Source organism: Psammomys obesus, unplaced genomic scaffold (assembly GCF_907164565.1).
Source record: "Psammomys obesus unplaced genomic scaffold, mPsaObe1.curated_primary_1811, whole genome shotgun sequence".
Lineage (NCBI taxonomy): Eukaryota > Metazoa > Chordata > Mammalia > Rodentia > Muridae > Psammomys > Psammomys obesus.
Window position 1 is genome coordinate 2,210,058 of NW_026587759.1, and position 12,563 is coordinate 2,222,620.

At 34.1% G+C, this 12,563-nt stretch overlaps 1 protein-coding gene across 4 annotated transcripts in view; it reads right to left on the reverse strand.

Annotated features, from left to right (window-relative positions):
* Positions 1-12,563, reverse strand: part of Slf1 (SMC5-SMC6 complex localization factor 1) — a 76,111-nt gene that overhangs the window by 60,339 nt on the left and 3,209 nt on the right. For 2 of the 4 annotated variants that reach the window (XM_055604024.1, XM_055604023.1), the window contains exons 2-4: positions 7,391-7,504; positions 7,145-7,220; positions 5,953-6,193 (exon numbers count right to left, since the gene is read on the reverse strand). The exons of 1 other annotated variant lie outside the window; for it this stretch is intronic. In XM_055604024.1, the coding sequence (XP_055459999.1) occupies positions 5,953-6,193; positions 7,145-7,220; positions 7,391-7,504 (431 nt within the window). The remainder of the gene's footprint in view (positions 1-5,952; positions 6,194-7,144; positions 7,221-7,390; positions 7,505-12,563) is intronic. One more of the 4 variants, XM_055604025.1, reaches the window with a different exon arrangement.

The following is a 12,563-nucleotide window of genomic DNA, read 5'->3' on the forward strand; positions in this document are numbered from 1 at the left end:
GAAGAAGAAGAAGAAGAAGAAGAAGAAGAAGAAGAAGAAGAAGAAGACGACGACGACGACAAGAAACTAGCTAGGAACCTGCCACAGAGGGCCTCTGAAAGGCTCTGTCCTACAGAATACCAAAGTTGATGCTGAGACTTATGACCAACTGTTGGGTAGAGTGCATAGAATCTTATGTAAGAAGTGGGAAATAGTAAGATCTGGAGAGGACAGGAACCCCACAAGGAGAGCAACAGATCCAGAAAATTTGAACACGGGTCTTCCCAGAGACTCATACTCCAACCAAGTACCATGCATGGATATAACCTAGAACCCCTGCACAGATGTAGCTCATGGCAGTTTAGTGTCCAAGTGGGTTACATAGTAATGGGAAAAGGGACTATCTCTGACATGAACTGATTGGCCTGCTCTTTGATCACCTCCCCCTGAGGGAGGAGTGCCTTACCAGGCCACAGAAGATGACAATACAGCCACTCCTGATGAGATCTGATAGACTAAGATCAGAAGGAAGGAGAGGAGGGCTATCAGTGGGCTTGGGGAGGGGCATGCATGAAGAAGAAGGAGGGAGGGTGGGATCGGGAGGGGGGGAGGGGCTTATGGGGGCTACAAAGTGAATAAAGTGTAATTAATAAAAGTAAAAAATAAATAAATAAAATAAAAAAACAACCAACCAACCAAACAAACAAAAACCAAACAAATCAAAACCCAAAACTGAGGCACAGAAGAAAAACTATTCTATGAAACCGTTTTTTTTCTTTTTAGAAAAAGTGACAAACTACTATTACATTAAGAAAAAAACAGTGAAGAGTCAAACGAATAAGTATACATGAATGTCGTCATTATAAGCAATACCATAAAACAGATCATAATGAACAATAATACAACAAACTGGAAAACCTAAAACAAATGGATTAATTTGTTTTATCAAGATTTAATCAAGAACAAAAACATCTAAAATGAAATTAAATCATTAAAAAGGTCTTCTATCAAATAAAAGCCCAGACTAGAAGGATCACTTGTTTTTTTCCAAATATTCAGAGAATTGGCATCAATTTTTCTAAATTATTTAAAAAAGGTGAAGAGAAAGACACTCTTCCAGTCACATTCTACAAGGGCAGTATTATTCTGTTAACTAAACAGATAAATACGACACAAAAGGTAGTTAATGATATTTTCATAGGCATCCTGTCTCACATTGCTTTTGTGTTTTGTGTCTGTGTGTTTGGTTTCTTTGTTTTTGTTTGCTTGTTTTTATGGAAGGGTTTGGTGATGGTAGGTGCAGAGTTGGGGGATAGGAAGAACAGGGTCAGAATAAAGTACATGAAAACTTTTTTCCAATGGAAGAGGAAAGAAAACATTAAAAAACCAAAATTCAATCAAAAGCATAAGACATACACTACAAAACTAGAAAAATTACACGAATAACATGAGATAAAATAATTAATAGTAAATTATAAGCTATAATAGATATACTGAAATTACTAGTAAGTTCTAATTTCAAGGATCTAATGAAAACAGTGGAAACACCCAAAAAGAGACGGGAATTTAGAGACCAGTGAAAAGGATCAAATAAGTTGTAATATATCAGGGAAGACTTTCTTAGTAGAATGGACAGAACTGAGAAATCACTGAAGTGAAGATCCATTGAAATACAAAAAATAATAACAAATATTATACAATGAAGTTCCAGGGAAACACCATATAAGGAAAAATATAAATGATAATTACTAGTAAAGACAAAAATCCACAACAAGCAAAAAATCCCCCAAACACACACAGATTAAAACTACAATGGTCTGGAAAAAAGTCTTGAAGGAAACAGATAAAGCATAAACAAATAAACAAAGAATGATAACTGATTTCTCATTAAAAGCAGAGAAGAAAGGAAAGAATGAATCAGACTGTTAATTGTAATTAATTACCAAAGTCCTTTAAGGGCAGAAGGGGAGAATCTCTGCATTCATGTCACAATAATCAACAAAGAGAATCTCTGTGCTCTTGGAATGAATGGAGATTTCTCTATTTTAGTGAGTAAGCAATATAGGGAGCAGCAAACACTACCTAGGTACGTTTACTTGACAAGAGCATCACAATCCAGATTGAGATTCAGACCTCAGGATCCTTACCCACTTTGAATGTCAGTGTCTTTTAGTTACTGTTCTATTGCTGTGATGAAACATCATAACCAAGGAAAAAAAAATTCAAACAAAGATTTGCTTACAGTTTCAGAGCATTAGTTCATGACCATCATGGCAGAGAGTGTGGGGCACAGCACTTGAGTAGCAGTTGGAATCTCACATTTGGGCCTTAAGTTACAGGCAGAGATACATACATACATACATACATACATACATACATACATACATACATACATACATACATACATACATACTGGCCTGGGGTGACTTTTGATACCTCAAAGCCCACCCTTAAAATGCTAGTGCTGGTAACAATGTCCTAAACAACAGGACTCTGGCTAGGTAAACAGAAAGATTGTTATTGGGTAAATAGAAGCCTAAACCCAGCATTCCTCAGCAATTGCCCAAGGAATGCTTCTCTTTGTCAGGAAAATCACTACCTCTGTTATCTACTCCAATGGTCAACTACCTGGGCAAGTACATCTAGCTCTAGATTAATCCTAACTGCCTTTATCAGACCAAAATGTCCATCTTGCTATCATATAAAACCTGCCAAATGATTGTCCTCTATCCTTGGAAGCACACCTTTAGTGTGTTTCCTCAATAAACTTTTCTTTCTACTCACATAGTGATCCAGTTCAGTGCCCTCACAGTTACTATTATGGGAGATGGTTAAGTATGATATGAAGTTTAAATGTGTGCAGTGAAGACATTTATTAGGATGAAAACAGAATATGCTTTAACATAGTATGTGCAAATAGAATGAGAACTATACTGAAAATGGACAAAACAGCATGATGTAGTTTATCTCAAGAATACAAATTTGGTTCAACATTTAACAACTAATCAGTAGGAACTAGAGATGTCCATAAAGAGCACTTTACTGCTCTTGTCACAACCTAGGTTTTGGTTCCAAGTCTTTAATTCCAGTTTTTGAGAATCAATGGCCTCTTCAAACTTCTGAGGGCGGTGTAACCATACTACATATGTATAGAGGCAGGCAAAACACTTTGGAAACTCTTTTTAATTTTTTTTTTTTTTGGCTTGTTGAGACAGGGTTTTCCTGTGTAACAGTCCTGGCTGTCCTGGAACTCTCTTTATAGACCAAGCTAGCCTTAAACTAGGATTAAAGGAGTGTGCCACTACAACCAGCCTGATTTTTTTTTTAAAGTAAAGGATCAACCAGAATAATCATTAACAGAATAAAACAGAAAAGCCAAACCCCCATAAATACAAATAAAGCCTTTTAGTGATTCATTTATAATAGCTTCCCCAAATACAAAACTAGCAAGCAATAAATTTAGCAATATAAATGTAAATTTGATACAATGGAAACTAACAAATATGTTGAGTGTTATGGCTCAGGACTGTGGGACTTCCCTGTATTTGGAAAGAAGAGCCAGGAGAATCATGAGTTCAAGACAAGCCAGGACTATACAGCAAGATCTGATCTAACAAAGAAGTAACATAACCTCTAGAACATTAAAGACCCATGAAGAGACACATAGTGCACAAAAAGGAAGAATCAATAATATCAAGAGCTCAGTTTTCAAAGTCAACAACAAGGGTAAAATGTAATTCCAGTAAAAGCCTCAAGGCTTTTAATTGAAATTCACATGATGATTTAAACGTGTAGAAATTCAAAGGATGCAGGACCACAAAAAGTTTCAGAAAATATTAAAGCTGAAGATTCAAGCTAACTCATTTCAAGATGACTTCTAAAGCTACACTAACCAAAGAGCGGGTTGATGATGGTAGGCAGAACTGGGCATGACTACTTAGAACATGAGTTCTAGAAACAGACCGCACATACAGCAGGCAAGTTTAGCAACAGTACCAAGACAAATCCAGATCAACTGTACCTACTACAGTGCTTCCATAAGGGCAAACAATTGTGGCCCAACTACTTTAGGAAACAATTTGATATTTTCTTACAATATTCAGTATACATTTACCATTTCAGCTAACAATTTAATTTCTAGATTTTTTTTTAATGAGAAATGAATTATGTCTCCATAAATAATTATAATCAAATATTAAAAGCAGCCTAACTAGCAAAGACAAAAACCTCCTAAATGGAGGTCTACCCTTTACTGGAAAAAAAAAAAAAAAAAAAAAAGGAAGGGGGGTATGGGGAGAAGAGAGGGGAAATTAAAGAGACAGACTAGGAGGAGAGGAGGGAGGGGAAGTTCCTATTAGGATGTTAAGTAAATAAATTAATTAATGGAAAAAATCTTCCAAATGTCCATCAAATAAAAATACTACACAGAACAGTGATTTTTCAAAAAAAATTCAACAAAATAAGAGAATCTTATAACTATAATACAAGGCAAATGATAACAGATCAAAGAAATATACCATGCAAACAAACCTCAAAATTTTTAAAGCATAGTAGTAAGAAGAAAACAAAACCAAACCAAACAAAACAGTAACTGTCTGGTATTTGTGGTCCAGAATTAAAAACACAGGGAAGGATACAAGAGAACATTAAATGTTAAAGATCTTGATATAGGTAGGCTAATATTACTGTACAAGTTTCTTCAAAGTCACAAAGATGTATACTTAAGATGGGTACATTTCATTGCTTACAAACTATTTTGGTCAAAAAATAAAGGTTCTACCTTTTTTTTTAAAGTTTAGGCAGCCAGATAATCTTTTAAAAACCCTTGTTTAGAGTGATGGGGAGATGGCTCAGTGGGTAAAGTGCTTGTTACACAAGCATGAGAAGCTAAGTTTGGACCCCCAGTACACATGTCAAAATCCAGGCATAGTGGTGTACACTGTAACTCTAGAACTGGGAAATAGGGACAAGAGGATTCCAAGGGATTGGCTTGTCCAGCCAGCTAGTGAGCCTAGCCACATCAGCAAGCCCTGGGTTCAGTGACAGAAAGTGTCTCAAAGAATAAGTGAAGAGTAACGAGAGATGTGAGCCCTTTCCTATGGAAATACATGCATGAGCATGAACACCTGTGCACACACATTCACACATAAAAAAATTCTTATATTTAAAAGTGAAATTAAATTTTGATGGAGTTAGTATTAACCAAAACAGTACTATAGAAACTCCAAACTAGCCTCTCTGATAATAAAATAATAAACTAGGAAACATTTAATAATGCTTCAAAGTTAAAATTCCCCATGTAAAGCTTTCTCTTTTATTTCGCTTGAGTGGGACAAAAGAAGTAACATGTAGCTACAGTGGAGATCAATATCAAAACCTGTCTATCAAACATATTTTGTTTTATTAAGAGACTCACATTTGTGCACAATGGCTCATCTGAGAGAGAAAGCTCTGGACACATGTACATTATAAGCAAAGCTGAATTAAGTGGGTTGTATACACAAGTGTGTATACGTATACATGTGTACATATAACAATGAAGAAGTGATCATTAATTAGGGGAGTGGGTGCAGGAGGAGTGGGATGGATGATGGGGAGACAGCAGTGATAATAAATGTTGATGAATGAAGTTCTCAAAAAATTTACTAACTAAAAATAAATGTCCAAAGGACTGGAGAGATAGTTCAGTGGTTAAGAGCATTGTCTGTCCTTCCAGAGGTCCTGAGTTCAATTCCTGGCAACACATGGTGGCTCACAACCATATATACTGGGTTCTGATGCCCTCTTCTGGCATTCAGGTATAAATGTAGATAAAGCACTCATGAATAAAATAAATAGATCTTTAAAAAAGTCCCAACTGTATAAAAGAACAATCATACCTCATTTTTACTAATAATTGAACATAAATATTAAAAGGTATTCACATAAACAAGAACCTACTCACTGCTTCAAATTTATGAACTCTCATCCTACCTTACAAGAGAATCACTTCGCTTATCAGCCCTAACAAGGAGAACAACTTTCCATCTGTGGAAGGCTCCTGGAGCACCAGTACGTTTCAGCTCTTCACGCCATCTTTTAGGTGCAGATTGCATTTGAGGTGAATAATGGGAGTCTTTCTCAATTTTATATCCCCATTCATAAGTTGTTTCATCAAGCCATCTGCCACTTTTGGCACTATGAATTATGTAGTCCTTCGTTAATACCCATTTTCCTAGAAAGCAAATGAACTGTCACAAAAGAATGTTCTGCTAAATGATAAACAATAAAGATCAAATAGCAACTAAAAGCCTCCCTTTTGTACATGAGATTTTCATGATAGACTGCCAAAATTATTTTTAAAATAAATTTTCAATATCACTGAACATTGTATATAATCTCTCCTATGATACATAGCTATAATTCTAAGTGCTACTAAATGAAAAATAAATCTAAAGTTATAAAATGTAATGTAACATTGCTTGAACTATAATTACTAACTGTATTCATGTTTCTGGGTTAGGTTTATTTCCTCCTGTGCTAAACTTTTTAATACAGTATTCTTCTGTTAGTGAATTTTTTAAAAAGTACAATATCTGTTTTTAAACACCAGAAACAATAAATATTTTTGTTTCTAAAGGTCAGTGATTACTCCAAATGTTTCTCTGGTAAATGAATCTAAAAACTGATGTGGCATTAATGATGGACTAAGACACATAAATCACTCACCACAGGAAACCTATGGGTATATCAGTGGTAAGAAAAGGTGAGATGAAAAATCAAATCTCAACTTGGGTACCTCAAAAATAATAAAGTAGGATGACTTTGCTTCCCAGTACGGACAGAGGACTAGCAACTTGGAAGAAGGGAACCACGCTGAGGTATTCTTCCCAATCTTTTTGTTAAGACATTTTTCTTAAACAAAACATCTAAACTAAAACTCTATCTGTGACAATGTAACTATTTCTTTCTATTTAATATATATTTCATGTGCTAGAAAATTTTAATTACAATAAAGCAGAAATCAAACAAATCTTTAAGAAATCAGGAAATAACACATGCATATCTGATTTGATAAGCACAATATATTTCCAGTGACTTAAGATATTTCTTCCTCTAACACAAAGGGTTTTTTTTTTGTTGTTGTTGTTTTTTTATACAAGCTGGAGGAAGAGAGTCTACTTACCTGCTGCACAAGCTGCTAAAAATTTTTCACTCTTGCACAGGCGTTCAGCTATAAGATGTGTACAGTTTTTATATTTCTGGAGAGAAGAACCCACATGAAGCAATGTTACCACAGCACGACTTTATTAATAATAAAAATTTGTATTCTTATAATATCAAAGGGCACTTTATGATGCTTAAGCCAGTATTTTCATTCTATTTTTTAACTCTATGTTGAACTAAAATTTTAGCAAGTTCATACACTCACCTCACTCTTAATAAAAGTGCAATCTAGTTTTAAAAGTAATTTGACTAGCGCTTCCTTTTCTTCCATCTTAAATCCTGTCATTTGGATGATATGCTTTGTGGCACCATCTTCCATCTAGCACACACACACACACACACACAGAAGATAGCAGAATGTTAAACATAAAAATAAGGTTTACTGATTTTTTTCTTAATTATGAGTACTAAAAAGAAATTAAAACCATGAAACATATTATGAATTAAGCTTAATTGTAAATAATGTTACATTTAGTTACTACGATAAAAACCAGTTTCAAGTTATTTTCTCAAAACCTTGAAGTGAATTGTTGCTGTTTCTACATTGAAAGCCCGTACTATTATATTACTTTCCATTAAAACACACTGTTGATCCCAGCACTCAGGGAGGCAGAGGCAGGCAGATCGCTGTGAGGCTGTGAGTTAGAGGCCAGCATGGTCTAAAAAGTGAGTCCAAGGCAGCCAAAGCTACACAAAGAAACCCTGTCTCAGAAAACAAACAAACAAAACCTATAGTGCTGAATATGATTCTTCACACAATAGGGGCCTATATAAATATAAGCATACTCATTTTTTAGCATGAGTTTTTGTTGAAACCTTTTCAACAAGCATACTTGTGAACAATGAAACAATCAGCTGCATGGTGATTTTAAAAATGTGAGCAAAATTAAACATATACAGGTCACCAAAGTTACAGACAGAACTCATATTTCCATATTCGTATATTAAATAATTTTAGAGACAGAGACAATGACGCAAACTTTTGTGTTAAACATATTTTAAATTTCATCCTCTCTCCCCACCACACACACACTCTCTCTGATATATGTGTATGTGTATGTATGTATGTATATATATATATATATATATATATATATATACACACTTTCATATATGTGTTGATCATATCACAATATATCTCTGATGTATGTATATTAATTTTATCAAAAGGTAAACAGAAAAACCAGATGGTTTTAATTTAACTTTATTTTCATGGAGCATCAACTCATGAAATTTCGTTCACAAAGTACTTTGTGTTTAAGGTTTTACCTAATTCATAGATTTTCTAAGAAGAATATTCTTTTGCTTGTTCAAATGAGGTTACAAGTTAGGACTGTAGATGGCACCTTATAAAAAAACCTGTTTTGCTCTGATGATAAAGACATTATATAAATGGGATTCCAGTAACTTTCATTTCACTTTTGCTGTAATATCTGCAGAAAAGGATGTCACACTACAGCCAAAAGCAATAGCAGTTGCTTTTCTCAACATTCAAAGAAAAAAATGGCTTCTCAGAAAATCAAAGTTATCTTTAAGTGTTGGGAATAGTATGTACACTTAGCATGAATATGGCCCTGGATTCAATCAATATATACCACAAAACAACAACAACAACAAAGAAAAAAAAAACCAAAGAAAAGAAAAACCCATAAGCCTGAACAAAACATCTTTTAAAGGTGTAGCATTTTGAACACATGAATAAGTGAAGAATGTTTATAGAAATTTTATTTTCAAGGCATCAAATAAGGCCCTATATACATATCCATGGGTTCCATAACTATAGAACACATACATAAAATATTTGGGGGAAAAACCTTGAATTTGAACTAGCATGTAAAGGCTTTTTTTTTTCTTTTCAACACTATTCCATAATCAAAATAAAGTAATAACTATTTACACAGCATATGCATTAGATTAGGAATTTAAATTCTCAAGAGATGATTTAAAGTATGGAAGAGGAGGCAATTTAGATGATCAGATTTTGGTACCCAAAGGGAGTCTGGAACCAAGGCTCTGTAACACCTCAGAACTACTTTTTATTCTCTCTACCATCCCCCAAGATTAAAATTCCTAGCTCTACTACACTCCAAGGTTAAAACTCACTTTGGTGTAAGACTGAAAGTTACCTTATAAACCATTTATGTTTAAAGCATAGCACAGGTTTAGGAGTGAACCCTCTCTTTTCATGCTTAAAGTTCCTAAGAGAAGAAATGGTAGCTAGGGTAAAGAAACTGCAGTTTCTCTTTCTGTCTTTTATTATACTTGGGAGATGCTCCTTGAGACACCTAACTACTAGCGTTGCTCAGCACATCTGAGTAGCTGCACAGTCAGCTCACATTAATTCTTTCTGACACTTCTCAAGGGGTGCTGCTTGTCCTGTACTGCATGGACAGGTCAATTCACAGGTCATACAGTAAGCAGCACAGCAGAACTACATATCAGAGCCATCTCTCCAATCAACATTCACTCATTAAAGAAGCAGACAGTACGACTTCAACAAATATTTCTTCAGTATTTGCCACTTGATTGCAAAACAGGAAACAGGTATGCAGTATCAGCCCTCTAAAATACTGAAATTCAGACACAAAACACAAATATCTTTAAGAGTGAAAACCACAAAATATCTTTAAGAATGAGACTTTCAAATAAAGAAAATGCTTCAATGTACGGTACAGGGCTTTGATAAAACTAGGACACAATTATAAAATGTACACTAATGTGCATGGTATCTAATAAAAAATTAAACCATAAAATACTATTATCCACAAATAAGACACAAGTATTTCCCTAAATAGAGGTGTATTTACTGCATTAATTTAAAAAAATCATTTTCAAGGTTAATATAGTTAGCTCTTGAGTGACAATACCAAATAATACTGACTGGCGATACAGATGAACATTACAAAGATTTTGCTGTAGTGCAAGAAAGAACTTGTTTATTTCAAAAAACACCTAAACCCACACAATAAAGATATATTTGTATAATACAGCAAATGCCTGCAACTAGGGGAGAAAGCTGCTTTCATGAACTCAAAGGAGTTATTTATGCAAACCCTTTAATAATTTTTGTTTAGAGGATAGGTTGTTTTAGAAATAAACAAGTAAAATCAACGTACCTATAAATATTGTCTTGGTATTGAATTGATGTTCTTAATCGATATCAAAAGCCATGATTTTAAACATAGCACTTACTTTCTGAATTGTATTTTTATTCTTGTATTCACAAATATAATTTTTCAAAATTAGTTAGCAAGCTATTTCAAACAATATTATGAAAAGGAGAGGAATAAGGGTAATTTTTAGAACTTAAAGTTTTACCTATGGAAAATATGACACATTAAAAAAAACGTTACTGATTAGCCAGAATAGGGCAGGGATGAAGCCTAGAAGCAGAGCACGTGCCTACTACAAAGGGAGCAGAGGGGCCAATCCCTGTGCTCTCCTACCGCAATAATCAAAACAAAGAAAAAGGAAGATTGCTGTGATGCTATCACCAATAAGTGGCCTTTAAATATGGATTAAGCTTTATGAAAATTACATGTTATCTAGAAGTGAAAGGACAACATCTATCATACTCTGTTCTTAACAGTAATTGCTACTTTAAATTTTGAATTAACTGACATTTTAATATTTTTTGTTTTATATTTGGTATATATTATTAAACCATTTGAGCTTACAGAAATGCAGTTTTCAACCTTATGTTTGTAATACACATTTTGATGGCAATAATCACCTCCATATATTTAGCAACATTTTCTGCGAAACAATGTCTCATAATAATGAAAACAGGACCAACTGTATACAACTGCAAAAGCATTTTTAAAGCAATTTCTTTACTTAGAAAATGCTTATACAAAATTTTCCATGTAAAAAGAAAAGGAAGAACCCCAAGTGATACAACATCCTGATTCAGATATTATGTGCAATACATGTTTAAAAACAAATCAGACATGTATTCACAAGTTCATCAGAAAAACAGGAAATGTGGTAACTAACTTTCACAGAGCTGTAAACCCTGGACATGCATACAACTAGCAGTTTTTAGAAAGCCAAGACTAATCTAAGTGCATTCTGTAATTATGTTATCAACCTAAGGTAAAAGCTTATATAACATTGCAATGTTTTTTGAACATCACACTGTATGACAAAGATGGTCCATATGACATTAAATATATGATTACATGGGACAATATATACATAAACATGGCAATATAGACTATGGATGTCTTTTACATATAAAATTAGTAGTTGATAGCTCTTCCATTTCCTGCAAGCTTAAGAGAGCAATAAACAACGGCCTGATGTGCTAATGAGCTAGAAGAGAAAACTAAGAAAAATGTACTCCTTAGTACAAATCATTGAGCCAGGAAATTTAAAGTAGGGTCAAGTTTCAAGTAGGTGTTACATTCGGAAGTATGGGGAATTCAAAAGTCTACTTCTAAAGATCTTCTAGTACCAGGAAAGAACAAACATTCCATAATAGTTAATACTAGTGGCATTTCTGGAAAGATTACATATCTTTCCAGCTGAGGTAGGGGTAAAGGAATGGGAGACATGAACCTTCAAGAACCGACACAGATGACGACTTCACATAAAAGAGGAAAAAAGAGACCATTTATTTTTAATAATTAAATGTTTATCTTTGTAATAAAAATTACATCACTATATTCCTACCTAAAAAAATGTTCTTTGTAGTAATATTTTTAAAACTATAGAGTAATAATTCTTTAAAATGCACTTACCCTGAACCATACAAAACACAAAACTAAGGAGACAGTGCCTGTGAACAGAGTTGCCCTTTAAACATAGCAAGCAACTGTCACTGTGGTGTGGACTTTCTTAAAATATCTCTTACTGCGGCCTATCCTTGATGCCTGAAATTCTTTGACAGTTGGTGTCAGCCAGAAGCACCAGGAAACCTACAGTTCTCATTACTGTGATCATGTATATTTTATCCTAAGTTTTTAAATAGAACTTTTGAATGCTTTACAATATGCCAGCACTGGAACATGCTTGGAAAATGGAACTACAATATGTTAAAAAGAAAAGTTAGAAAGAGAAGTAGAGACAGAGCTGGGCATGGTTGAGTACACCTTTAATCCCAGCACTTTGGAGGAAGAGGCAGGTGGATCTCTGATTCAAGCCAGCATGGTCTACTTTTTGAGTTCCAGGCGAGCAAGAGTTACAGTGGGACCCTGTCTCTGATAAGTGGGGTAGGAGAGAGGGAGGAAAGGCAGGGTAAACAGTTGTCTAAAAAGTTACTTTAGAAAAGAGAAGCCAGGTTGTCTAACAAAGTCCTTGGGAAAAAAGTGTGTATATACACACATATACATATATATATATATATATATATATATATATATATATATATATATATA